Genomic DNA, 24,901 nt, shown 5'->3' with positions numbered 1-24,901 from the left:
ATGTTAAACAAGTCCCTAAACACGTCAGGAAAAAAACTACAAGTGTACTCCATTACCCAGAAGACACCAATATTAGGTGTTCAAATTGCGCCTGCATATAAATTGTTCATGCGTTGATTTTGACTATAAATTGAAATAGACAATATTTTTTATCTTTTATATTCTTAGTAACTATAATTTCATTCAGAATATAATGTTGTCATATTTAAATAGGATTTCAAATCACTTTGTTTGATTTTTAGTCAGGAAGCCCCCCCCCTCCCCTGCTCTACCCCGAGGACCATCATGCGGAAATAGTTTGTCTTGCCCACATCTTGACCCAAATTTCTTATTTTCCTCCTTGGAATCCTTAATTACCCACCAGAAGAAGATAAAATTAAGTTTTAGGTCAATTACGATGTCGTCGGAAGAATTTGAGAAGTTGCACGAAATCTATAGGTCCCTGTACGAGGAGCTAAAGCTAATGCCAGAGAGGTTGCTGAGGAGTCATGGAGGTACAAAACAAATATCAAATTCTAGAATTCTCTTGCACAGCAACGCATTTGACACCTTTTGTGTTTTTGTTCACCCGCAGAGGAGAAAAAGAGCTTATTGAGGGCCTTTGACGAAAGAAATTTGGAGGCGGAGGAAATTGTGAGCTACCCTGATTGTTTTGGGAATGTTAGCTAGCAAACCGTCATGATTGCTACACGTGACCTGCACAATCCAGATAGATACAGAAAAAGAGCTGCAAGATTCAATTCTTAAAGAGACAGTATGTTGGAAATTGCACTGTGGAGAATAGAAAGACACTGTGAATGTTATCCAGGGGTGTCCCTTGTAGAACCTATATCTTTCTAGCATGCAAAAAACTAATGCATCATTGTGTCCTCGTTTCAACCCAGCTGCAGGGGATGGAAGAGGAGCTGCGTGATGCTCCACCATCCTACCGGAATCCCATGAGAACCAAGCTGCGTCTTTACCAACGAGACCTCGCCAAGCTGCAGCGGGACGCCAAGAACTCGGCCCCGCTGCTGTCGGACGGGAGTCATGGCAGCATCTATTCATCGCAAAACCAACAAAGCGTGAGTGTGGCAAGAATGTGGACGTACTCGACTGGCATGATTATCTTGAAGGACCGTCACAACACTTGTGATGAACAGTAGGTCAGGGTTGTTTCTTTGAGATGGCTTTAATAGGGGTGGACCAGGAGGGCCACGACCACCACTTGTAATGGCACGACAGGGTGGCTCATGGTTAAAATGGCTTCTAACTAGTAGTGTGTATCCCCTTTGTCCAGACACGAGTGCAGTCGCAGCGAGCCCTGCTCCTGCAAGGCACCGAGTCGCTGAACAACGCAAGCCAGAGCATCGAGCGCAGTCAGCGCCTGGCCATCGAGACTGAGAACATCGGCACCGAAATCATCGAGGAACTCGGCGGGCAGCGGGAGCAGCTGGATCGGACCAAGGACAGAGTGAGTGTTTTGAAAGTGGCGAACTGCAATGTGATGCTTGTAGTAAATTCTGCCACTTAATGAACAAATACTTCCAAAAGCATGTCATGAACATATGCCGAGCTGCACTATTTGTTTACAGATTCGATGTCAAGGGGTCACGAGGTAGTTGCACTTCCTATCCGTTACCCAGTTTGTTTTTATTTGCAGCTGGTAAATACGGGGGAGAACCTCAGTCGCACTCGGAAAATCCTTCGTTCCATGTCACGACGGTAAGCGTGAGCCCGGATTTGACGCGATCTAACCGTGCAACCTCCCAAGTTGAAAGCCATTCCTTTTCTGCGTGTTTTAGTAACTCAAATCATTGGCTGACGTACTTTGCTGATCTTCCGCCAGGCTCATGACAAACAAGCTGCTTCTCGCCGTCATCATTCTCATGGAACTGGCCATTCTAGGCGCTGTGGTTTACCTCAAGTTCTTTCGCCGATGAAGATTGAGGATGGGAAGGGAGTGGAATTCTCTCTGAACCCGCTTTTGGGTCCATAAGGTCACTGAAAGTTCACTTGAGATGAACGTTCCTCACCACATGAGGCACACAGTTGAATGTGCACTATTTGATGGGACTGTTAATCCAGAGAAATCCCTCTGGAAGGGAGTTTTGGACATCTGCACACACCAGCATGACAACATAGCGACCTGGTGTGTTAAATTGAGGTACTGCACTTCATTTAGCAATATAAGATGCACACTTTGTCTTGTTTTTAACTTGATATTGCTCAGGGTACTTATTATTACACTCTGATCAATGTAGACAAAAAAAGTTGCTTTATTCCACACTTCTATGCGGAACTTTCTCCTATAATGAAGGCAAAACGGTTGCTAATTAGCATTGTCAAACATCTACATTTCCTTTTGTTTATACTCTGTTTGCCAGTCGTTATCACTGTGATTAGTTCACACGTATATTGTTGTAAGCCTTCTTGATTGACGACAACTTTTGACTTAAAATGATTTAATCCATTGGTTAGATGATTGTGAATGATTGTTTTACAAAATGAACAATGATAGCCAAGTACCTACTTACTATTCATATTTGAGTTGTGGTGGTTCTAAGGTAGAATGTAATGTAACAACTAAAAAAAAATAAAATTAACTATTTAAAGTAACAACTACCTTTTAATTTAATCTTTCATAATCTTTGGACTTCAAAAAATGGCACCCGGACAAATTACTTAGATGGAAGACCAGAAAATAAACTCTTTAATACAAGAACATAAACACTTATAGTGGTTTGAGTGGGGGAAGAAAAAAAATGAAATCGCAGCATGCATGGGAGTATGCTACGTTTGCTCCTTTGCCCATTCCGCCACATCACGTCGCTGTCAATCGATATTTACTACGTCGCACAAAGCCATAATTCACATTCGGTCTTTACGTAGCAGTGGTTTCAAAAATAAAACAATCACAGCTGGTCCAAAAGTGCATGCTCAAATTCCTTATTTTAACTAGTCTACAAATACACTTTTGGTTTGTATATAATCATACCTTTGAGGCAAGCTCCCTTTACTTGTAAACTAAACAAAAAAAATAAATAGCAGGCATCCATGCCTTCATACATAAAATAGCAAAATAAATTAGTCCGCCTTGCCGTCTAAAATGTCTAGGCTTTACATGGCAAACCTTTTGAGACGATGACAAATACTTTCCACGATGAAATACAGCACAATAAAAAGTGGTTAAAAAACAAAAAAAGAATTCCTCAGCTATTTGATTGTTGTTGTTTTTTTTTGTAGTCTTGGATGCAACACTTTGGAATGCTTTTAGGGTTCGTGGAAGAAGTCTGTGGCTGTTTTGCTCTGAGCACTCAAAGGCAGAGCTGCTCCGTGTCGCCTTCTTTAGTCGAGCGGATCTCGTCAATGACCCCGTGAGCTCCTTCTCTCGTCTGCCCCAGGGATGACGCGATGACGTCGACAGCCAGGGAGGCGGTGGCCTCTATGGCCGCCCGTGTCGCCCCCACCCCGGGGTTCACCTCCACCAGATCCATGACCGACAGCAGACCTGCAAATCCAGGACCACAAAGTTGCAAATCTTCAACCTGAAAAATGTGAGTGTGTCAATCAAACTATTTGTTCACCTGTGTTGTGAACTTCCTCTGCGATGTAGATGCCCTCCCTGTAGGTCAACCCTCCGTTCACCGGCGTCCCCGTAGCAGGAGCCAGAGACGGGTCGAATGCGTCGATGTCAAAGCTCAAGTGAACGGGTCTTTGCTTTCTGTTGGAAGGCGAGAAGATGTTTTAAAGATCCGACTCGGATGGAATATTTGCCCCCGCGACGTCGAGCGTTACCTCGCCAGCACGTGATCCAGAGCGACTTCCGTGACCCTCTGGATGCCGAGTCTGTCGATATCCCTCATGGTGAAGTACTGGATCCCCAAGTTCTTCAGGATGTGGCTGTGAAGAACACACAAAAGGGTTCACTGAAAAGTCTTTGTAGGTTGACGAGCTTCCAGAATTCTACTTACTACTCGCCGGGGTCCACATCCCGAAGTCCAATATACACCAGGTCCCTGCAGGAGAGAACCGGCTTCACCCAAGAGAACCCCGGAAGATCCAGCACCTACGTTGGACATGCAGCGACAGGTAAAAATGACTTGTCGATGAGTCATAGTCAAGATTCCAGACCCGCCTGCACCCTCACCTTATCTTGCAGCTCTTTGAGCAGGAAGGCAACCGGCTGACCGTGGAGATTCCCTGATGGCGAAGTCTCGGGCGTGTTTACATCGGCGTGGGCGTCAATCCATATGAGACAAAGGTCAGGACACTGTTGGGCGTGGCCTGCCACCGATCCAATGCCAAGGCTTGGCACGAGAACCAAATGGTAAATTATAAATCAGGTTGCGCAATAATATTTTGGTGAGTCAATCTGGTTACCTGTGGTCTCCTCCCAGCATGACCAGGGTATGTCCGGCACCCACCGCTCTGCTCACTGCGCCCGAAAGCTTCTTTGTGGCGGCGCCCACTGTGCGAGGGGAGTTGACGTCCATGTAGGGCTCATCCACCTCCGGGTAGTGGAAAGTGAGATCACCAAAGTCATGCACGGCGTAATCTGAAATGACGCAAAATGGACGTGTATAATCTCGGTGCAAACATTCATGCCATTCAAATACATCAGCCGCCAAATTTGAACGACCGAAATTGCAACCCCATTCGTGCAACCATCGCACAAATCCGCTGACGCAAGATCTACATGCATTGCTTCCACTCTGATGAGTCATTCCGCAGCATCGCCGGCCCACACCCAGCAAGTCTCGAGCTCGGATTTCAGTCTCGGCATTCTCCGACCCGAGGCAACATGAGGTCAGATGACAGTGTTGTCCTACCGCGCAATAACATGGCGTGTTACCTTGAGCAGCCACAACAGAAATAGACTAAAGGACAATTCTAAAGTGATCCGTTTTATTACACAATATTGCACTTGTGTATAGTGCTCACATGGTGGCGGCCCGAAGCTTTTAATAGACACCCCACCTGGATTTATCGGTACATCGTCCACCAGAATAAATCATTACGGTTTCCGCCTTGAGGTAGTTTTTTTTTTTCTTTCATTTATTCACTCTGATTATAATTCCTGCCCAAAAAACAAAACCTTACTCCCAATAAATCTCTGCTACTGCACTATTTAAGCACTCTCATTTTAAACGAGCATATTTTCACGGTTATATAGAGTTCACATAAGTGCAAGCGAGTGCAAACACGCACGCACTAGAACATACAGGACGTCCTTTTTATCAGACACATTCCATTGTGAGTGTAATTATAGCGACCGCAGAAGCATGTACTGTGTTTTGTATGTCGTATCTGATGTGCTCTGACATTTACCCAAGGTTGAATTCATTATTTTGACCCACAAATTGGGTTCAACATTGGTTTTAGGTGGGCTGCTGAAACTGGTCTTTTTTTTTTTTTTTCTCCAAATCCCCTTTATGATGTTTTGGCGTGCGTGGGAGTAGGACGTGCCGCGACACGCTATGGGGTAAATTTTCACAGAAAATAAAGAAAAGAAAAGAAACCGCGCGTCATCTTGCAAACTGCGGATTAAAGAGGCAAAGGAAGGGCGCACTTTCATTGTCTGCAGATTCTGAGCATGCGCAGTACGAACACGTGGAGATGGGACGCCATTTCAGTTTATTAAGAATTAAATTGCAATAGTTCACGTGAATTACACATCCCCACAATTATATTTTAAGGAAAGTCTTCTTACGCGTGTATGTAAAATATATACGCATGTGACTATGAATAGCCTGGTGAGGTAAAATCTGTACGTTCAAATCTGGTTATGTAACGCCGGCCGGTACTCACCCAAACCAGACAGCTGCTCGATGAGCCCCGCATCCCTGATGACTTTAGGCCCGTGTTCCACGCCTCTTCTTTTCTATACCAAATAAAACACAATCATTTTTCATTAATAAATGTGACATTGTTTTGCTTTGTCTGCTAAAATAGGATGGTTTTACCTGTCCATGTGAGAAGGGAGCCCCTAGCACGGCCACCGACTGGGCTCGGCTTGGCTGACCGCCTGCGAGCGACCAGGTTCGAGCAAGTCTTAACAGATGTCCTCTGAGCGCCATGATTCTCTTCTCTCCTCTTTTGAGTCTCCGCCGTGTGTCTGACGAAAGACCGGCGCGTTATTGCCTCTGGTTCGGATGCCAAACGTGATCCGGACCGTCACAAGTTCCGGTTTGAAGGAATCCTACTGAAGCTACTTAAAATAATAATAAACAATCCAAAGAAACTCAGAACTGTCCTGTATTTAAAAAAAAAAAAATCGTGTTTGCTGTTTATGTCCCGATCGAAAAGGTGCCGTTACTCAGTTATGTTCACACAGTGAGCGCCCTCCCCTTCTTAGTGTTACAGCTTGTGACGTCAGTCCGTGACACACCTTCACGACGACCAATGAAACGCGGAGAAATAAGTGGGTTTGGGATTGTGGGCGTGGTCTGTTTGGAAGCTGTGGGGGGGGGAAAGCAGTGCGTGACACAGTGAGGTTTTAGGATGGAAATTTCCACGAATAGACGTAGCGGACCGTGGATTGATGGGATTGTTTACATCGTGACATCTGTTCCGAGCCCAGCTTTTATCCACGTGCCGGTCAAAAACATTGGATCACTTTACAGTACACGATCACCTGTTGAATCGCCATCTCACACGCAGACGTATACGCAAGGGCAGAACGTTGAATATTAAGTTTATGTCAGGTTCTACAAAGAGTGTATTTTCATTAGTTATTATAAGGTGCCCTCCTTTCATTGAGTGATTATTTATAACGTGTTATGCAATTTGTCTTACAGAGGGCCATTAGGACAAGTGCTGTTTCGCTGCCTTTATTTAGCCAAAGCAAATATTTGGCAATTGAAAAATCTTGGGGTCATACACCTCACGAAAATGTCGCAAAAAGTGACAGCCATCATTTGGCCTTTTTTTTGTTCTTGTTTGTTTTTTAAAAGGAATAGTGTTTTGAGTCACTATTAAAAAGCAGGAATTTTTAGCAGGCAGGAAATATTCGATTGTCAGATTTGAATATATTAAATTTGTAAATATATATTCAATTTTAGGAGAGAAATCTTTTTTACAATAGTTTTATTGAAGGTGAAATATCCAAGGTCGTGGCGCCCCCTATAGGCCATGGTGCCTTAAGCTTTTGTGTGTATATATAATACAATACTTTTGTTTAAAATCTCATTACAAGATTTTCAATTCATCAGTGTAACTGATGTTAGGGGGTCCAAACTTCCGACCTTGACAACGAGCAGCAGTTTGACAGATATTGAGTAATACTTTATTGATATAATGCATTTTATACACAAGTTAATTCAATGTGATTCACATTAGTATAAAACATTTAAGGTTTGGGTTAGAATGAAAATACTCTTCAAGACATTGATCATAAGTATTGTGGGTGAAAAAGCATAGTTTGTAACCTGGATTAAAAAACATTTTTTTCTATTTGCGTGCACGCGTCAGTAAAGGCTTTCGGACGCCCGCCTGCGAGACGTCGCTAAGGGCAGCACTGCTTCCTTGTTATCACCATTTTCCCATGATCCTTTTCGTTAAGAAAAAGGCTCCCTCTATTTTCTTGTGTTCCTGAAGAGTACCGGTGTCATTACAAACGCCAAAACCGTACTCGCGATACGCTTTATTCCTCGTGTGTGTTTAATGGGCTTGGGTTTGGGGGAACGCGCATCGTTGCTGGGTCGTCCTTTTTAAAACCCATTTTATAGGTGAGTTACTCGGAACATTAGCTTCCCTCTCGCTAACATGAGCTAGCAAGGCCACGGAGCTAACTCGAGCTATCGGTGCTAAAGCTAACTAGCATACTTATAACATGGCCGGCCTCGGGTTTTTCCTCTTCTTTTTTGACAAAAGAACCGCGCCCTGGCAAAATAACTTTCACCTTTAGTGTATTAACAATAAAAGTAGTAATTGGAGCATATTTGTGAAGGAGTTGGTGTTGAGCTAGATTATCGTCTTTTTGTTACAGGTTCCTGTCCCCCTCACGATGTCATTCCCTCCTCCGCTTAACCGCCAGCCGCTGAGCATCCCCCAGTTGCCCCCCGGGCTCCCCCCGCCCCAGTTCGGCACCTTCGGTCCGCCCGTCCCACCAGGTATCAAATTAAGGAGTCTTTCCACCTACAGACACCTTTAAAAGTGTACCTTCCCGAATTTATTGAGCACCCATTTTAGATGAGAAAACCCGCATGGAATTCAATCAATCAAAGTAGTCACAAAAAGTATCAATATTGACATTAAAGATTAAATGTGTGAGTGCTTAAATTATGTGGCCATTGTGAAGCATCCTCGAGTGTGGTTTTTATTATTATTATGATTATCATCAAGGTTATACTTTATCCCATAGAAATAACTTCCTGTTTCCAGCCTGGACTTTGGACAACTTTTTATTGGACTTTTAGTTCCAATACATTTTGATTTATAAAAAAAATAGTAGCCAAACTAACTGTTAGTGTCTCAGATTTTTAATATTAAACAAAACACCACTCTCTGATTATAATGTTTTTTTTTTCAATTACTACAGGTACTCCCATGATACCAGTTCACATGGGTGTCGTGACCCCCTCTCCCTCAGTGAGTCACAGCAGACCTATGCTATTCTAAATGAAATTCAGTTGTTGTTTGACTTTTTATTTACAATTTGTTTGTTTCGGGCAGGTTCTTGTCCCAACCACAGTTTCTGTTGCGCAGAAGCCGATGCTTCCAAACAAGATCAACTTCCGAGCCAAGGACCCAGAGGATGGCCCCACTACTACCGTGTTTGTGGGCAACATCTCAGAAAAGGCGTCTGACATGCTGGTCAGGCAGCTGCTGGCGGTGAGTTAGGAGCAGAAACGTGCCACATATGCTTTGAAAACAGGCACTCAGGAAACTAACATCTTGTTCTCCCATGAACCCTATTTTGTATTTTTGTTTCATGCTTGATGTGCCAGTGGTTTCTTCAGCTGACACTCTATAATGTTCTTCTTAAACCTCGTCTTCTTTACAGGACAGCCACACTTTGGAAGAAGTGTTGAGCATCCTACATTCATAGACAATATGTCTAACAATGAACCGATGAACATCACAAGTTCATGTATAAAGCCTTGACCTCAACCCGATCGAGAGGCAGTGGCTTGACCTCAAACGAGATTATTTCACACCAGACATCCCGGAATCGTCCAATCCCCCATCAAAATGCTGTTTCTTACCCATAACCGTAGCAATTAAAAAGTCTCAAAACAATAAGCATGGTGATTAATGACAGATGTAAATTCTTGGAGAGAAAATCATTTTGATAAAGAAATTAAGTTTGTCATTATTCTTCCACAGGCTAATATTTGTGTAATATGAATTGCCTTTGTGTTTTTGCAGAAATGTGGCATTGTTCTAAGCTGGAAGCGAGTCCAAGGCGCTTCTGGGAAACTACAAGGTAAAACAAAACGCAGTGAGTTTGTTTGAGTGTGTACAAAAGGACTGTCCTTACTCATTCATGCGTATCCATTCAAGAGTGTTGAACTTGGAATTTTCTTCCTCCTCCCACAAGCGTTTGGCTTCTGCGAGTACAAGGAGCCCGAATCGACGCTGCGATCCCTGCGACTCCTGCACGAGCTGATGCTGGGCGACAAAAAGCTGCTGGTCAAAGTCGACGCCAAGACCAAGGCGCAGCTGGACGAGTGGAAGGCCAAGAAAAAGAGCGCCAATGGCGTACGCTCAGCAGCCTCTCACGTCAAGGATACATCGCTGTGATTCCGTTTAAAAATGCCTTTTTTTTTCTGTCACAGGCGGCAAGCGGCGACGGTAAGAACGAGGAAGAGGATGAGGTGCTGGACGAAGAGACCCTGCGTCGAGACCAGGCGGCGAAGGGCGCCATCGAAGTGCTCATCCGGGAGTATTCCAGCGAACTCAGCAACTCCGCGGACGGCAACGGGCAACTTCGCAAGAAGAGAAAAGACAAGAAAGACGAGGTATTAACCACATATCGGGCAACCTTTCGTCGGCCCTTGGCACTCACTTGAAGCATTTTTTTTGTTGCTCAGGATGACATCAACGCCATGGAGCTGGAGGATGACAAGAGGGACTTGATTTCCAGAGAGATCAGCAAATTCCGTGACACACACAAGGTGACTGATCATAGCTGCGTTTATTACACAATTACAGAGCTATTCACGTAAAAAGAAATCAATCCTTATTCATTCCCTTATAAACTTCAATGTAACTTATACCATCGGGGGGTTTTCTGCTCTTTCTCCTTGAGAAATTGGAGGAGGAGAAAGGGAAGAAGGAGAAGGAGCGGCAGGAGCTGGAAAAAGAGCGGCGGGAGAAGGACAAGGAGCGAGAGCGCGAGAGGGAGCGCCGCGACCGGGAGAAAGAGAAGGAACGGGAGCGGGACAAGGAGCGCGAGAGGGACCGGGAACGCGAGCGAGACCGGGACAGGGAGCGCGAACGGGAGCGCGAACGGGAACGCGAGCGGGAACGCGAGCGCGAACGGGAGAGAACCAGGGAGCGCGAGAGGGAAAAAAGTCGAGACATCAGCGAAGCTCGCAGCCATTCCAGGTCAGTCTGACCGCTTTTTGGTCAAACACGTTTCATGCTCAATGCCGCTTGAGTCATACTTTGGACATGTTTGCAGAGAGAGGACAAGAGATGACAAAAAACGAGACCGCGATGAAGACGAGGAAGATGTGTACGAGCGCAGGAGACTTGAGAGGAGACTCCGAGATAAGGAAGCAGCCTATCAAGAGGTGATTTAAAAGAAAATGCGCAGACTTAAGAAGTGCTCCCGCCTTCACGTAGTCTTGAAAATTGAGTCTTTGTTTGCACTCCCAAAAGCGGCTGAAAAACTGGGAACTGCGGGAGAGGAAGAAATTGCGCGACTACAGCAAGGAAATGGAGCGGGAGGAGGAACGGAGCCGCGAGACTGTAAGACCAAATCACAGGATTGTAATTATTTCACTGCTTGATTGTTGAAGTCATTATTGTTGGTCGTCGTCAGATGAAAGAAGCCAAACGACTCAAGGAATTCCTCGAAGACTATGACGACGAACGCGACGATCACAAATATTACAGGTCGGTACCTTTTTGTAAGCTTCTCACGTGATGGGTTTTATTGTATTTATCACCTTCTCCTCGCAATGTTCTCCCTGTAGAGGCAGCGCTCTGCAAAAGCGCCTTCGCGACCGGGAAAAGGAGACCGAGATGGACGAGCGCGACCGCAAGAGAGAGAAGGAGGAGCTGGAGGAAATCCGACAGAGGCTCCTGGCCGAGGGTCACCCCGACCCCGACGCAGAAATGCAAAGGGTGATTACTTTTAGTGAAATGCACTTGAACCTACTAAATATAAATAAAATGCCTGAGTAAATGGATTAATCGTGTGCCCTGAAGGGAAAGCTCCTCGCAAAAATTCCCTAACATGCAAGTGGTTCACTGTGTGCAGTTGGAGGAAGAGGCAGAGCGCAGACGGAAGCCTCCCCTCAAGCTGGAACCCGAGGAGAAAGTGAAGCAAGAGAAAAAGGAACGAGAATCCCACCGGGAGTCCCACAGGGAGTCCCACCGTGACTCCCATAGAGAATCCCACAGAGAATCCCACAGAGAGTCTCATAGAGAGTCCCACAGGGAGTCGCACAGAGAGTCACACAGAGAGCCCCACCGGGAAAGGGAGAAGAGCGCGTCGGTAAAGCCCGCTGAGCCGACGCCTCGAGACCCTCCGCCGCATTCGGAAGAGGATGAAGAGGAGGAAAGGCGGCGGCGGCGAAGGCGAGAGGAGGAGGAAGAGGAGCGGCAGCGGGTGGAACATCATCAACAACAGCAACAACAAGAAGAAGAACAGCAGCAGCAGCAACAGGAGCAGGAGCAGCAGCAGCAACAAGAAGAGCAGCAGCAGCAGCATCATGAGGCCCACAATGGTGGGGATTCACCTGAGGCTAGGCTGCACCTCAAAGCCCTCATGCGACCAATCAACACCGCTCCCTCTGTGTCCTCTGCCAGCGGGAATGCCACGCCCAACACGCCTGGCAACGACTCCCCGCGCGGCATCATCATTCCAGGCGAGCGAACGCCTGAGGTGCAGCCTCTCGAGGAGCACCGGCCCAAGATTGGCCTCAGTCTCAAGCTGGGTGGGTAAACGCCCTTGTCAGAGGTGCGGGGGCTCCGGTCACATGACTCGACTCCAGTCGGACCAGTATTAGAATTTGGGACTTGCTTGGCTAAATCGAACAGCAAGTTGATTGTCAACTTGATTGAAATCTCGTCAGGACTCGATTTGATTTTTGCCACGGTCACTTGCGACTCGCTCCCTTCTCTCTGCCCATTGTTCACATTTAAGCCACTTTTTCTCCTCCTTTTCCAGGTTCTACCAACAGCCCCAGCCAGCTGCACGCCATCAAGCGCAAAAAGCTGGCAGCAGCAGACAGCATCTTCAACAAGTTCAATGAGGACGAAGATGCCGACGAGCAGCCGCGCAAGAGGAAGCTAGTGCCGCTAGATTACGGAGACGACGACAAGAGCTTGGGCCTGGACGGCGCCGACGTGTCGGCCGCCAAAAGCGGCGTCAATTCCGAAGAGAAACGCAAGAACATCCGCAGCCTCATCGAGAAGATCCCCACGGCCCGGCCCGAGCTCTTCACATACCCGCTCGACTGGTCCATGGTTGATTCGGTATGCTGACCAATGTTTTGTTTTTAACAAATATTTCGAGAAGAACACAAGTAACCGGTTGAAACTTGTTCTCCTGACAGACTCTGATGGACCGCCGCATAAAACCGTGGATCAACAAGAAAATCATTGAATACATCGGCGAGGAGGAAGCAACGCTGGTTGATTTTGTCTGCTCAAAGGTTCGGAAGTGGAGAAATTGAAACAATGAGTAACCCAACTTTACTGACATTTAAAAAACATTTTTCCCCTACAGGTGATGGCACACAGCACTCCTCAGGGTATTCTCGATGACGTCGCCATGGTAAGTAAACCAGACAGTTAACATTTTTAAATCACATTTTGCAAGATGGCCGACCAGGCTTGCTTTTGTGTCTTTAGGTTCTCGACGAGGAAGCGGAAGTGTTCATAGTCAAAATGTGGCGGTTGTTAATATTTGAAACTGAATTCAAGAAGATCGGACAAGCAAAATAAACATTCTCTCGCATCGCTTTGCTCACAGTTCCGGCTCACCCACCCTGGATGACGGAAAGACATGTTGACATCTTGGTATTGCATGAAGAAACCTTAAGCTGTATTTTTTGTTGAGGTTTAACGAATACACACAAAAACGACCATTTTATTTCCTTATCTGTTCTTCAATAAATCACTCATAGTGATACACTGCTTAACTGTGTTACCTAATAAATACTGTTAAAGTTTTTTTTCTTTTCTTCCCGTTATTGACATGCTCTCTGTACACGGACTCCTCGGTTTTAGGGTGGTATTCCCTTTCTGGTCAAGAAGAATCTTGAATAAGTAATGAGTAAATGTGTTTAAAAAAAAATTGACTCCCAATCTCGCCTTCTGTATTTTGTAGCACATATTGGCATAATTGAAAATATTTTGTAATATTTATGAATCAAATTTTACTTAGTTATTAAATATATCCTATATATTATTTAGATTAATCAAATACATCACGTTGTACTTAAACTAAATTTCATCCTGAGTAAAACCATTTCCGCAACTGGTTACCACCTGCAGCGGTGACGTGGCAGTCAAACATCACGTGACCCGGAAGTACCGCCCCACTGCTATTCGAGAGGCCGAGCTAGTTAGCATGTTTGCTCCCCCTAGACACGTCACGCATTAGAAAAAAAACAATTTTTTATTTATTTTGTGACGCCAGTCGTTTGGAGGACATGAAGCCCAGCGTGGCCTGCTTGGGCGTCGAGTCGCCTCACTCGTGAAACACCGCCGCGGGACGAACAGTAGCCTGCCTCCCGAAGCAAGTTAGCTTAGCATAGCGAGAAGGCCATCAATTAAATTACACGTCGTCGTGCTACGAGTCCGCTACTTGCTAAACTCGTTTGTGAAGACCGGCCGTGACAGCTCTGGGTGTGTCTCCAAAAGTTTTTCTCTCTTTTCCTGTTTTTTTTTTCCACGTGCAGCCATGGAGGACTTCAGCACCATCAGTTTGCTGTCTCTGGCCATGTTGGTGGGCTGCTATGTGGCAGGGACTATTCCCTTGGCAGTCAACTTCTCAGAGGTAAACGTGATATTCTTTAATTAACAATTTACCGAACATGCTAAAACCATCGTTGTAGAGCAAAGAAGAAGCAAACCATTGAGCATTTATTGGAATTTACATTGCAAGTAGTGGAATGCAAATATCATAATAAAGGCTGCAAATTGACGTTTAAAAAAAGCCTAATTGTAATCGGTTCATAATATAAATCATCAGAATCGTTTGTAGGCTTGCAGCCTAAATCAGAGTTTGAAATGAATGACTTGTTTGTGGGAAAAATAATTGGGAAGAGGACCTTGTATAAGTGGCAACAGGTGACTACGCCTTTATTTCTTATTTTTCTTGTAATGTGTCCAATCAGGAGAAGCTAAAGCTGGTCACCGTGTTGGGAGCGGGACTCCTGTGCGGCACAGCCCTGGCCGTCATCATTCCAGAAGGCGTCCACGCTCTTTACGAGGAGATCCTGGAAGGTAACACAAAACAGTAAACAGAAGCAGTTTGTTCGTGGGAGGAGGAGCCACACCTTTCTTGTGTATTTCGAAGACGAGACACGCTTTTTGCTTCCATTGATGCTCAGGGGGAGGGCACCATCCCCCAAGCCAAGTGGGCGTTGTTGTCGAGGCGTCGCAGGCCAAGAGCGACGCGGCGGAGGCGGTGCTGGCCGTGGACGGCCATCACGAGCACGGCCACGAGCAGCTGCACGCCTGCATCGGCGTGTCGCTGGTGCTCGGCTTCGTCTTCATGCTGCTGGTGGACCAGATCGGCTCGTCGCACATGCACAGCGCCGAGGGTGAGATGAAGCGAGTAACATAAAAAGTCAGATCTTATTTGGCTTTTCAAGCATTCACACTCAATTTGCATTTTTTTTTTTTATGTGTATGTCACAGATTCAGACTCGGCCAGAGTGGGCTCCTCCAAAATCACCACCACCCTCGGTCTCGTGGTGCATGCAGCCGGTAAGTCAAATTATGTGTCTTCTTCAAATATGAACTCATCAAAGGGTGGAAAACCTTCAAAAGTTCACATTTGATGTTTGAAATGAACAGAAGGTCATTTCTAGATGAGGTTTGAGTTACTTAAGCTAGCTACTGGCTAGCTTGATGAGGCATTTGCACACGGCTAAACATCACGGTTTTGTCACTCGCAGCTGACGGCGTGGCCCTCGGAGCTGCCGCCTCCACCTCTCAAACCAGCGTTCAGCTCATCGTCTTCGTCGCTATCATGCTACACAAGGTAAACCGTGCATGAGCAAACGTCCAAAGTCGCAATGAGATGATTTTTCAAATCCTTCAACAGGCCCCCGCCGCCTTCGGCCTGGTGTCCTTCCTCATGCACGCCGGGCTGGAGAGGAATCGAATCCGCAAGCACTTGCTGGTCTTCGCCCTCGCCGCACCCGTCTTGGCCATGCTCACCTTCCTCGGACTCAGCCAGGTACAAGCCGCATGATGACATCAGCTGGCGGCTCATTGGTTCCTCTCATTGCGCACAAATAAGGGCAAGGTGCATGTTAGTACGATGACGCAATAATTAAACAAAAATCCCGCTCTTTGCTTTTCCCCACCACAGAGCAGCAAGGAGGCGCTGTCCGACATCAACGCCACCGGCGTGGCCATGCTCTTCTCGGCCGGCACCTTCCTGTACGTGGCGACCGTGCACGTGCTGCCCGAGGTGGGCGGCGTGGCGAGCCACAGCCACGGCGCGCCGGGCAGCAACGGCGGCAAAGGTCTGAGCAAGGTCGAGGTGGGCCTCCTGGTGCTGGGCTGCCTCATCCCGCTGCTGCTCTCGGTCGGACATCACCATTAGGAAGACGGTTAAACCAAAAGACTTGTGGACATGGAACTCTTATGCTCACGGCGGCCATTTTTTTTTTTTACTGTACATATCTCTTCGACACAGATTTCAAGTGACGCTCAAGTGCCATAGTAGCTGCGACCCGGCCGCTTCCTGTTTCCGGGACACGTGTACATTTTATTTCTTTAAGGAAGCGTTTCTCAATTAACAAAGCTTTGGTTGCCCTCACCAATTAAAGGGATTTTCCGTAGACACAAGTATTTTAGATCTTCTCTTTCGGGACTCTGGCTAAATTCACTTGTCAAATGCAGTCATCGTGAAATGTTCCCGATTGGGGTTGACAAACTTTAAAAACATTTTAGCCAGTGTTGTGTGTATATATTATATATATATTTTTTGTCATTCCGCAGTGAGTCTTCCTTGTGTTGGATGGTGCAAAGTGGTTTGCAACACGCAAGGCTACTTTTTATGACTAAATTAAATGTCTCATTTTTTTAAGATGGTGCAACTAACGTGTCTCGGCTCACTTTACTTAACAGGCTCATCGCGTCCAGATTTTTTTTGTCCGTCCCTTCTCTTCGGGTAATGTTCCGTCACAAAAAGGTGTCGGGGGGAATGTGTTCGGAGGGCTCACGTGTTTGGGGGGGGGGGGGGGGGGGGGGTCGGGATTGATAAATCCACGCGGAGGAGGATTTGAGTTAGCTTGACGTGTTAAATGCGTCTTTTAAATATCCGAAAGTAAGATTGAATCAAAAAAAGGCATCCCTGCAGTTTGTTACGACAACAGAAACAAAGTGGAGAAAATCCTTTAATATTCCGAATGCTGAGCTGTCAATATCTGGAATCAGACACATGTTCCCGCCCGTGTTATGACATGTTCTCACCCACGTTGTAAGCAATAATCTGACAGCACAGTCCTAATGCTGCCCTTAAACTGCAGTAATCTGAAGCCAGGCTTTTACTGGCTGGAGCGCAATTGACTTTCCGGCGTGCGTGCTCCCCCCCCCCCCATCCTCTCTCTCTCTGCCTCCAGCACATCCTTTCGCCTCACTGACTTATCGAGGATTTGTTAGCATCCTCGTGCGCAGCGGGTTAATTGTTATCGACTATTTTGACATTCAAACGGACTCGTGTTTCTGATTCGATTTCTAGTACTTCCCTCCTCCTCTTGTTTAGCCAGGGCAGGATGTTCCCATCATCGTCCAGAAGCTCTCCGTTCTCGCCCTGGTCGTCCATGGAGCAGTCGGACTCGGAAGCGTTGGACATCAGCGCCAAGGTGCAGCTGCACGGCGTCCTGTGGAAGAGACCCTTTGGACGACCCTCGGCTAAGTGGTCACGCAGGTCAGAACTTGCCATCATTATTGTTGACGTTGTTTATTCTTGTGCTTGAGATTCAAAATATTGGGAACAGTTCCTCCTAGGATTTGCGATTATCTATTACAAACAACGGCTGGTACAAAAAAAAAAAATGTGGTTATGTCATGATTGTCAGTATGCTGAGTGTGTGACGTAACTGTTGAGGAGTCACAGCTAAGTCAATTTGCAGTTGTGCGATTGTTTGTGCGAGTGATGAAGGTCGATGATTTTAATGTTCCGTGCGAGAAGATAGAAATATCTGGAAAAATTATAATATACCCAAAAATCAATAATTTAACCTGCCACCAGGGGGAGGTACATACATATATAACGAGGGAGGCCGCTGCCCCCTGTGGCCCCCCCTCTAGCTCAGTCCATGACTGCCAATTGCTGTTTTGCACAGATTCTTTGTGATCAAAGACAGCTTTCTGCTCTACTACGCTGAGAGTGAGAAGAGGAGCTTTGAAAGCAGCAGGATCTTCAACATCCACCCAAAGGTCAATAAGGGTCACCTCGCCAACTTCCCCCCCTCCCTCGGAGAGTTGTGCTCATTGTGTGGGTTCATGTTGTATCAGGGAGTGATTCCTCTGGGAGGATGCGTGGTGTCGGCCACGGAGGACATGGGCATGCCCTTTGGCCTCGTTATCAGCCTGGAAGACTTCTCGGTGAGAACTTTTATTATAATAAAAACTATTATAAGTGCAAATGAACAACTACTTTGTGTTGACCAGGGCACCATTGTGGTGGCAGCGGAGTCTGAGGAGGAGCAGCTGCATTGGATGGAGATGCTGCAGGAGTCGGGAAAAGTGTAAGAAACACTCAAATGTTCTCCTCCCTTTGGAATGTTTAAATGTTGTCTCTGTTTCTATCCACAGCACGTGGAAGAACGCTCAGCTAGGAGAAGCCATGATTGAAAGTCTGGAGGCTCAGGGGCTTCAGCTGGCCAAGGAGAAGCAGGAGTACTTAGGTCGTTTCCACATGGATATCTTTGTAGGAAACTTATGGAATTGCGATTCAACATGCTCTTCCTGCAGATAAGCTGATGGAGGAGACGGAGGAGCTCACGCATCAGCGAGCACAGAGAGAAGTAAAAAAAAAAAAAATACTATATATAATTTTTTGAACAAGTCGTGCTTATTTTTGCGTGTTTTATTTTCTGCAGGAGCTGGAGCGCCTCAATCAGGTTCTAGAGGAGGAGAAGATGAAGTACGAGGAAGTAGTGATGGAGCTCAAGGCCGAGCAGGAGCAAATTAAACTGTAAGAACGTGACAGTGACACATTTAAAGGTCCTGTAAAGGTTTGTATCAGCTTTTTTTTTTTTTTCTCCAACAGCGACCTGGACGGCACGACTCAATCTTTGCAAGGTGTAGCGAGTGAGAAGGAGGAGCTGAGCGGCCTAACGGTCATGCTGCAGAAGTCCATCGAGGTACGGGACAACGTACAATGACGTCATTAAGAATCGACGAGAACGTTGGGAAAAGTATCCCGACCTCTCGAGTGCTTTGGCAGCAACTCTCCCGGGAGAAGCGGAGAACTCTGGAGCTGCTGGAGGCTAAAGGTGAAGACAAGGAGGAGGAAGAAGAAGAGGAGGAGAAGACAGATGAGGAGGAGGTGGTGGAGAGCAGGAAGGAGCCGGGGAACCTGGACCTCCTGCAGGATCTGCACCACATCGAGGAGCAGATGAAGCTGCTGCTGAAGGAGAAGGAGCAAGCAGATGAGAAGTAAGAAGGTTTATTCATTTTGCTTTTATGTATTTTTTGAAATTGATTTGACACAAATGTTGGACCACCCCCTGCTTGAAATCAACAAAACAAAGTGCTAATGGAAAAAAAAAGCTCATTGATTGCTACTCTTGCGCAAGCATCGACTGTCACCATTTGGGCAGGTTTCTATCGACTGGGAAGAGCTGATCATTGGTTGTTTTGGTTGGAGCTACGTTGGACATTAAGCTCAACTGTTGTCGTTTCAGGCTCCGTGAGAACCAGCAGAGGGCAGATGTCCTGCAAAAGGAGCGAGAGTTTTACTCGTCACAGGCCAACACGCTGCAGCAGTCGCTCACTCAGCTCACCGCCGACAAGCAGCAGACGGAGGCCGAGCTGCGGGTAGGTCTCAACCTCCACCAGTGGATGTTGAGAAGTTTACTGCTGCCATCTAGTGGTGGAAACTAGAAAGAATTTAGTGGGTGAGACGTCTTAAACTCTTCCTTGTCAGGCGGAGATGGAGTCTCGCATGGAGTTAGAGAAGAGGTTGAAGGAAGCTGAAGAGGCCCTGCAAGATCTGGAGAAAGGTCTGGACTCTTTGGATCGCACCAGCGAACGAGATCAGAGGATGAGGGGTGACGTGACTCAGCTGAGACGTGAGTTGAGCTCGTGCACATCGTGCGTTACCCACGTCTCTTTGACGCCGCCGTGTTCCTCAGGGTTCTTCGAGGAGTGCATCTGCGCGGCCGAAATCGAAGCCAAGCTGCCGGCCATCATGAAGAACGCCGTCTATCTCCACAAGGCGGCGGCACGTAGGATCAAAAGCTGCCGCGTTCAGAGGAGAGCTTCAAGACGACACTGGTGTAAGTCATACGCTTGAAAAATGTTTGTCACAATTTGTGAGTGATGTTCTTTTTTTTTTTCTTCTCCCAGTGAAACACTCCAAGTCCTTTGCCACGGCCAGCATGGACGGCGGCGTGGGCAACAGCATGGAGGAGCTGAGGGAGACGGCACGCCGCCTCACCTCCGACAGTAACTTCCGGGAGAGCGTGTACAAGATCATAGCGCGCAAGGATGTCGCCACCAGCTTTGACCAAGACTGACGTCGGGTGGACTACTTCCCCGGGCGGAGGTGATCACGTTTGTTTATGACGCCAGTGAAAACAACACACGGCAATAACAAACGTTAGCTTAAGTTACTTTGTTGTAGATTTTTCTAGTAGATACTCGAGTGAGGTAGGAATTTATTTTTTTTAGTATGACCCCTTAATTTGAGACTGCAGTCAACATAGTGACACCAAATTCTATTTTTGTACAGTTTTGATCAACTGTAAATCATAATTTAAGGGTAGAGAGAGAGGTCCAAAATGGCCGCCGTTATCAAGATGAGACACTTCCATTATCAAAGAAAAAAAAAAAAAGTTTTATTCTCCTTTTGATTGTTTCCTTGCCACGGCCAGTTTTGTTTTGAATCGTAGCCACACCTGGACTGAACATGTTGCACACAGGAAAGAAGGTTTTGAGGAACAGAAAAGGAACTGCCTTGATGTTAATAAAGTCTGAATCTCGTACAGCACCCCCCAAAAAAAAAGTAGAATCATGTTTCATTTGGCATTGTGCAATTTGATGAGCATTCTTCTTTTCCCCAGGACGGCTCGGTTCATCATCTCATGGACCTGAAATGACAGAACGGTTAGCCGCTAATGCTAATCTCAGCTTCTCAGCTTTCTGAGAAGAAACGCTTACCTGAAGCTCTTAGCTTACGCATGGCCGACAAAGCATACGAGGGGAAGATGCGGATGTCTAGTGATTCGTCGTCATCCGGTTGTTTATTTTCCGGAAGAATTCCTCCTTTCATTGGGTTGTGCTGCTGCCTGAGGGAGTTCGCTTTTAAAAGCCACGTTCATGGAGGTACAAAAGTGGGATGGATGTGGTTTCTAATAATACGTCACAACAAAAAAGGATTTTCCAGGGGGAGCGTTGAAGAAGCCGGTCCTATTTGTCATCCAGGCCGGCTTGGAGCTGAGCCTCCAGCGCCATCTTGTCAAAGGTGCGGCCGTTGGTCTCCTCACGCACTTTGTCTCGCACGTGGAAGGAGGCACGCGCCACCGAGCGAGCGCTCTCCAACACGGCGCGCTTCTCCTTGAAGATCTGCTCGCTCTTCTCCAGCTTGCGCTCGATGGATTGCAGCAGCTCTCGCTGCCGCTGTCGCTCCTCCTCCTCCACGCGTTGGCGGTTGAGGCGCTGGAGCCGTTCCTTCTCCCTCCGGTTCTGCACGGCGCGCTGGGCCTTCTCCTTGGCGCGTTCCTCGGCGACCTGCGCCGCCTGCCGGGCCCGCTTGTCCGCCTCTCGGGCGCGAGCCTCCAGCTGCATCTGCAGCTGGCGCTCGCGGGTCTCGGCGGCTCGGCGGGCTCGCTGGATCTGCTCCCCCTCGCGCTTGGCCTTCTCCCGCAGCTCCTGACCTCGTCGCTCCACAATGTGCTCGTAGTTCTCAAGGGAGCGGTTGAGCTTCTCCTGCGCCGCCCGCTTGGCCTCCTCGCACTCCTCTTGCTCACGTCGGGTGATCTCCTGGATGAGGGCGGCGTGGCGCCGCCGCTCGGCCTTGTTCAGGCCCCGCCGCTCCTCCTGGGACTGGTGCTCCTTCTCCTGCCGCTTGAGCTCGGCCATGGTGAGCTTCTCCTTTAGTAACAAGCGCTCCTGCTCTAACATGGCCGCTCGTTCCTCCTCCAGGGCCTTAAGGTTCTGCTCCTGCAGAGATTTCTTGTGCTTCTCTTCACGTGCCGCCTGCTGCAACCTACGCAGGCGGTGACGCTCCTGGCGCTCCGCCAGCTCTCGCCACTGCTTCTCGCTCTCCTCGGCTTGCCGCATCTTGGCGGCGGCCGAGCGGCGCTCCTCCCGGCTGAGCCGCCGCTGCCGCGTGGACACCTGCGTCTGCCACAACCTCTGCCCCTCCTGCATCGCCCGTTGCTTGTTGCGCTCATCCTGCTCCCGGCGGAGCTCCTCTATACGCCGCTCGCTGTCCCACTGCAGGTGGGCGACGTAGCGTGTCTGGCTCAGGATGTCCTCCTCCTGGTAGCGGGCCAGCATCAGCGCCGCGATCTTCCGGTCGCGCTCGGACACAGCGTTCAGCCCCCGCCGCTTCACCTCCTTCACGATGCGCTCCACCTTCTGAGTGGTTTGCGGTGAGTGACTCAGGTCCCCCAAGCTGAGGCTGCGGCCCATCAGAGAGTTGAACGTGGCCAAGGTTCGAGCCCGAGGGTTGGACACTTTGGCCGAGCGTTCCCGCGGCCCTTCCCAGCTGTACGACGAGGCTCCGGACTCTGAGGAGGTGCAGGTGGTGGTGTTGGAGGTGGAGGAGCAGACGGGCTCAGTCCTCCTCTGCAGGGACTCCAAGGAGTGGCTTTTCGCACGCACTTTGGGGTGAAAGTGTCCATTGTGATGTGAAAACAAACCTCCAGCGACGCCGTTTGGCGGTTTTGACACAGACGGCGTCAAGGTGGACTTAGCTCTGACGAAGGCGGGAGCTTTTGGGGTCATTCTGGGGTACGTACTGGAAGGTTTGCCCCCAGAACTCCTACGAGCTACCGGTGGAGGCCCAACTGACTTTGGTCTCGGGCTTTTCCCGGGGGACTGCTTGGACCCTGTGGAACCTGCTTTGCTTGGTTTTGATTGGAGCGGTGGTCCTGATTTAGAAGCTGAAACTGAATCAGTAGCTGAGCTGGCGGTCTCATGTGTAGGAGTGGTGACTTTGTTCTGGTCCGACGCAGAAGAGTTCACCGCCGCCTGCATCACCCGCCGCTTCTCCTCCCTGACGATCCGCTCCCGCTCTTCCCTGCAGTGGCGCAGCTTGGTGTGGCGATCCCGCTCGTAGACCTCAAATAGACCCGTCGCCACCCGCATGGAGCGACCGGGCGCCTCTCGGGCAAAGTCGGAGAGCGGGCGGGACAGAAGCTCCACCGGCTTGACGCCGCAGCGGGCGCAAGCCTCCAGCGAGCGCGGGCTCGTCAACACGTAGCGGCTACCCTCGGCCGCCGGGGAATCGAAGTTGTACAAATCCAGATGCAGCTTGGGTGACACGTCGCCATCGGGTTCCGGAGGAGGCGGCGGCGGCGGCGGTGATGGAACCGCCGGAGACGAGGTGTGGCAGGGGCTCGGCTCAGAGCTTCCGGTGGGCGGAGTCTTGAAATCCCCGATGTCGCCTTCCTCCTCTGTGATGGCGCCATCAGCCTGATCAGGCAAGCGTTGGTCTCCGGCAACCACGGCGGGGGCGCCCAATTGCGGAGCGATGGACTTGGCGGTCTGCTCCTCAGTCTCAGACGGGTCCACCATCTTTGGCTGGAATGGTGGAAGAGGGTTCAATTAGGTGGTCAGCAGGGGGAAGGGGGAGGGTTGCCTGTCTGCCTGCATGCATGCGTGCACATGTGCATGCACTCAAGTGACTCTTTACAGCAGATGAGACTTTCCGCCTCTGGGAAAGTGACATCACACAGAGGGAAGCTCTATTTTTGGCAGATTTACTAGGCCAAGTGAATTATGAAAAAAATATCTTTCTCTCCACCACAAACGAGACATGTTGATGAACGGAGAATAAATTGTGGAAGAAAAAAAAAAGCAACAGCAAAATCTGTAACATGTCCCCAATTGAGAGGCTTAGATGATACTAGAACCTGCCACAACGAAAAGAAGGCCTCGGACCCACACCCATACTACCACTGACCAAACATAAAAAGATTTTCTCCATTTTATGCTCCAAATGAATATTAGCACAGAAGAGAATCGTATCCTGACCTCCCAGTGTGCAAGACGTCGCTTGAAGCGGTGCTTTTTTCCTCTTCGATGCGTTCAGCGGGCCTCGTCCCCCGCATAATAACATCAGCTGGCGGTCGGCCCTCCTCTCCCCCAACACCGCGGAGCATCACGCCGCCTCAGCATCTTGACACTGGGATGCGCAGGTCAGTTCCACTTGAGAGCAACGAAAAAAAATTCAGCCAAATGTCTGCTTTTTTTGGTGATGTCAATCACGCTTGTGCAGCAGCAGCAGCATCCACCCGCTTCGTTTCAGCCCCGCCTGCTCTCAGCCCAATATGCTCACAATAGTGACGGCAATATGGACCAATGAGGCTTCTGCGTGCTTTTAAGCCTGATGCGTTCGGACGAGATTCCTCCTATAGAATCCGCGATGCCTCTCGAATATTATCTTTTGCTTATATTTTCGTTCAAATGAAAATAATTCATCCTAGTGGAGCGTATCTAATCCAAATAATACGAACGTGATGCATAAATGGATGGAAATAATCCTGAAAGACAGCAGCTGTCAACAAAGATAGTGTAGCACAACTAAATGGCCGCTAGAGGGAGGCAGAGCACTACGGTTTTGTCTTGCATATGGTTACCAGCAGCAAGAGTGGTTTTCAAGTTTGTCAACGAAAAGCCGTAAGTACAACAAGTTCAGTGGCTTCTTCGTTGATGCATTGTATTTATTTAGTTAAATGTTAAAATTAATAATTAGCAAACATAATAATAGGTGTGAATTTAACCTGCAGTGATGGCTTCATGTTGACCCACTAAACTTGTGATAAGTTGAGGGAACAGTGCCACTTTGAGTTTTAGCAGCAACAGAGAATGCGCTGGCTGGCTTGTTACCAAGGCTGAGGCGGGGTTGTGGGGCTCAGGTCGAGTTTTGTGTTGTTGTTGTTGTTGTTTTTGGAAGCCCGGACTGGCGGGTTCACGTAGAGGTGAAGTCAATACCCGTCTTAGAATGAAATTGACACTCAAATTGTATCCTCAAGTAGTAATATTTCACTTCACCTTGAACTTATACATGATTTCAAATGCTACTTTTACCCACTACTGTCTATTTACATTACATTTTACTGACAGAATGGTCACTAAATGCTGAGTGCAGGTGTTCAGC

The 24,901-nt window shown here is 48.0% G+C and overlaps 6 protein-coding genes across 7 annotated transcripts; 4 read left to right on the top strand and 2 right to left on the bottom strand.

Annotated features, from left to right (window-relative positions):
* Nucleotides 1–250: 250 nt before the first annotated feature.
* Nucleotides 251–2,512, top strand: vti1b (vesicle transport through interaction with t-SNAREs 1B). Its single transcript, XM_049740950.2, has 6 exons — nucleotides 251–494; nucleotides 575–633; nucleotides 885–1,064; nucleotides 1,280–1,453; nucleotides 1,643–1,704; nucleotides 1,829–2,512. Exons 1-6 carry the CDS (start codon nucleotides 398–400, stop codon nucleotides 1,920–1,922), a joined length of 666 nt encoding a protein of 221 aa, XP_049596907.1. The 5' UTR covers nucleotides 251–397; the 3' UTR covers nucleotides 1,923–2,512.
* Nucleotides 2,513–2,664: 152 nt separating this feature from the next.
* Nucleotides 2,665–6,324, bottom strand: arg2 (arginase 2). Its single transcript, XM_049740896.2, has 8 exons — nucleotides 5,946–6,324; nucleotides 5,791–5,863; nucleotides 4,363–4,537; nucleotides 4,130–4,289; nucleotides 3,954–4,048; nucleotides 3,778–3,882; nucleotides 3,567–3,703; nucleotides 2,665–3,490 (listed from the first exon to the last, which is right to left on the bottom strand). Exons 1-8 carry the CDS (start codon nucleotides 6,057–6,059, stop codon nucleotides 3,297–3,299), a joined length of 1,053 nt encoding a protein of 350 aa, XP_049596853.1. The 5' UTR covers nucleotides 6,060–6,324; the 3' UTR covers nucleotides 2,665–3,296.
* A 1,197-nt stretch (nucleotides 6,325–7,521) lies between these two features.
* On the top strand, nucleotides 7,522–13,333 carry rbm25a (RNA binding motif protein 25a). Of its 2 annotated transcripts, XM_049740697.2 has the most exons (18): nucleotides 7,522–7,709; nucleotides 7,970–8,093; nucleotides 8,522–8,571; nucleotides 8,656–8,814; nucleotides 9,352–9,409; nucleotides 9,524–9,684; nucleotides 9,762–9,944; nucleotides 10,017–10,100; nucleotides 10,235–10,533; nucleotides 10,610–10,721; nucleotides 10,810–10,899; nucleotides 10,973–11,046; nucleotides 11,127–11,277; nucleotides 11,414–12,092; nucleotides 12,326–12,633; nucleotides 12,714–12,812; nucleotides 12,887–12,934; nucleotides 13,012–13,333. In XM_049740697.2, exons 2-18 carry the CDS (start codon nucleotides 7,988–7,990, stop codon nucleotides 13,102–13,104), a joined length of 2,754 nt encoding a protein of 917 aa, XP_049596654.1. In that variant the 5' UTR covers nucleotides 7,522–7,709; nucleotides 7,970–7,987; the 3' UTR covers nucleotides 13,105–13,333. The 2 variants fall into 2 exon arrangements, with proteins under 2 accessions (XP_049596654.1, XP_049596655.1); XM_049740698.1 differs by lacking the exons at nucleotides 7,522–7,709; nucleotides 8,522–8,571 and having other exon boundaries at nucleotides 7,964–8,093; nucleotides 8,689–8,814.
* Nucleotides 13,334–13,679: 346 nt separating this feature from the next.
* On the top strand, nucleotides 13,680–16,439 carry slc39a9 (solute carrier family 39 member 9). Its single transcript, XM_049740917.2, has 7 exons — nucleotides 13,680–14,161; nucleotides 14,502–14,610; nucleotides 14,718–14,930; nucleotides 15,028–15,096; nucleotides 15,288–15,373; nucleotides 15,437–15,571; nucleotides 15,707–16,439. The coding sequence occupies exons 1-7, from the start codon at nucleotides 14,066–14,068 to the stop codon at nucleotides 15,941–15,943; spliced, it is 945 nt and encodes a 314-aa protein (XP_049596874.1). The 5' UTR covers nucleotides 13,680–14,065; the 3' UTR covers nucleotides 15,944–16,439.
* Nucleotides 16,440–16,640: 201 nt separating this feature from the next.
* plekhd1 (pleckstrin homology domain containing, family D (with coiled-coil domains) member 1) lies at nucleotides 16,641–20,650 on the top strand. Its single transcript, XM_049740825.2, has 13 exons — nucleotides 16,641–17,272; nucleotides 17,691–17,784; nucleotides 17,863–17,952; nucleotides 18,019–18,095; nucleotides 18,163–18,254; nucleotides 18,322–18,374; nucleotides 18,450–18,544; nucleotides 18,620–18,713; nucleotides 18,797–19,008; nucleotides 19,257–19,389; nucleotides 19,499–19,643; nucleotides 19,707–19,850; nucleotides 19,921–20,650. Exons 1-13 carry the CDS (start codon nucleotides 17,118–17,120, stop codon nucleotides 20,088–20,090), a joined length of 1,554 nt encoding a protein of 517 aa, XP_049596782.1. The 5' UTR covers nucleotides 16,641–17,117; the 3' UTR covers nucleotides 20,091–20,650.
* ccdc177 (coiled-coil domain containing 177) lies at nucleotides 20,387–24,124 on the bottom strand. Its single transcript, XM_049740742.2, has 3 exons — nucleotides 23,776–24,124; nucleotides 20,734–23,322; nucleotides 20,387–20,663 (listed from the first exon to the last, which is right to left on the bottom strand). Exon 2 carries the CDS (start codon nucleotides 23,314–23,316, stop codon nucleotides 20,983–20,985), a length of 2,334 nt encoding a protein of 777 aa, XP_049596699.1. The 5' UTR covers nucleotides 23,317–23,322; nucleotides 23,776–24,124; the 3' UTR covers nucleotides 20,387–20,663; nucleotides 20,734–20,982.
* Between the last annotated feature and the right edge of the window lie 777 nt (nucleotides 24,125–24,901).

Source organism: Syngnathus scovelli, chromosome 14, assembly GCF_024217435.2.
Source record: "Syngnathus scovelli strain Florida chromosome 14, RoL_Ssco_1.2, whole genome shotgun sequence".
Classification (NCBI taxonomy): Eukaryota; Metazoa; Chordata; class Actinopteri; order Syngnathiformes; family Syngnathidae; genus Syngnathus; species Syngnathus scovelli.
Note: the sequence above shows the minus strand (reverse complement) of the source record. Positions and strands in the feature narration are given on the sequence as shown.

Excerpts from the sequence above, each read along its gene's own strand:
- vti1b (XM_049740950.2), top strand. The coding sequence starts at position 398 with ATGTCGTCGGAAGAATTTGAGAAGTTGCACGAAATCTATAGGTCCCTG. Across the intron at positions 1,454-1,642 it reads TGGATCGGACCAAGGACAGA|CTGGTAAATACGGGGGAGAA; the intron begins GTGAGTGTTTTG and ends TTTTATTTGCAG. Across the intron at positions 1,705-1,828 it reads CTTCGTTCCATGTCACGACG|GCTCATGACAAACAAGCTGC; the intron begins GTAAGCGTGAGC and ends ATCTTCCGCCAG.
- arg2 (XM_049740896.2), bottom strand. The coding sequence starts at position 6,059 with ATGGCGCTCAGAGGACATCTGTTAAGACTTGCTCGAACCTGGTCGCTC. Across the intron at positions 4,290-4,362 it reads ATGCTGGGAGGAGACCACAG|CCTTGGCATTGGATCGGTGG; the intron begins GTAACCAGATTG and ends TCTCGTGCCAAG. Across the intron at positions 3,704-3,777 it reads CTGGATCACGTGCTGGCGAG|AAAGCAAAGACCCGTTCACT; the intron begins GTAACGCTCGAC and ends GCCTTCCAACAG.
- slc39a9 (XM_049740917.2), top strand. The coding sequence starts at position 14,066 with ATGGAGGACTTCAGCACCATCAGTTTGCTGTCTCTGGCCATGTTGGTG. Across the intron at positions 14,611-14,717 it reads TTACGAGGAGATCCTGGAAG|GGGGAGGGCACCATCCCCCA; the intron begins GTAACACAAAAC and ends ATTGATGCTCAG. Across the intron at positions 15,374-15,436 it reads TCGCTATCATGCTACACAAG|GCCCCCGCCGCCTTCGGCCT; the intron begins GTAAACCGTGCA and ends ATCCTTCAACAG.
- plekhd1 (XM_049740825.2), top strand. The coding sequence starts at position 17,118 with ATGTTCCCATCATCGTCCAGAAGCTCTCCGTTCTCGCCCTGGTCGTCC. Across the intron at positions 17,785-17,862 it reads TCTTCAACATCCACCCAAAG|GGAGTGATTCCTCTGGGAGG; the intron begins GTCAATAAGGGT and ends ATGTTGTATCAG. Across the intron at positions 18,714-18,796 it reads TGCTGCAGAAGTCCATCGAG|CAACTCTCCCGGGAGAAGCG; the intron begins GTACGGGACAAC and ends GTGCTTTGGCAG.
- rbm25a (XM_049740697.2), top strand. The coding sequence starts at position 7,988 with ATGTCATTCCCTCCTCCGCTTAACCGCCAGCCGCTGAGCATCCCCCAG. Across the intron at positions 8,815-9,351 it reads TGGTCAGGCAGCTGCTGGCG|AAATGTGGCATTGTTCTAAG; the intron begins GTGAGTTAGGAG and ends GTGTTTTTGCAG. Across the intron at positions 10,900-10,972 it reads AGGAACGGAGCCGCGAGACT|ATGAAAGAAGCCAAACGACT; the intron begins GTAAGACCAAAT and ends GGTCGTCGTCAG.
- ccdc177 (XM_049740742.2), bottom strand. The coding sequence starts at position 23,316 with ATGGTGGACCCGTCTGAGACTGAGGAGCAGACCGCCAAGTCCATCGCT.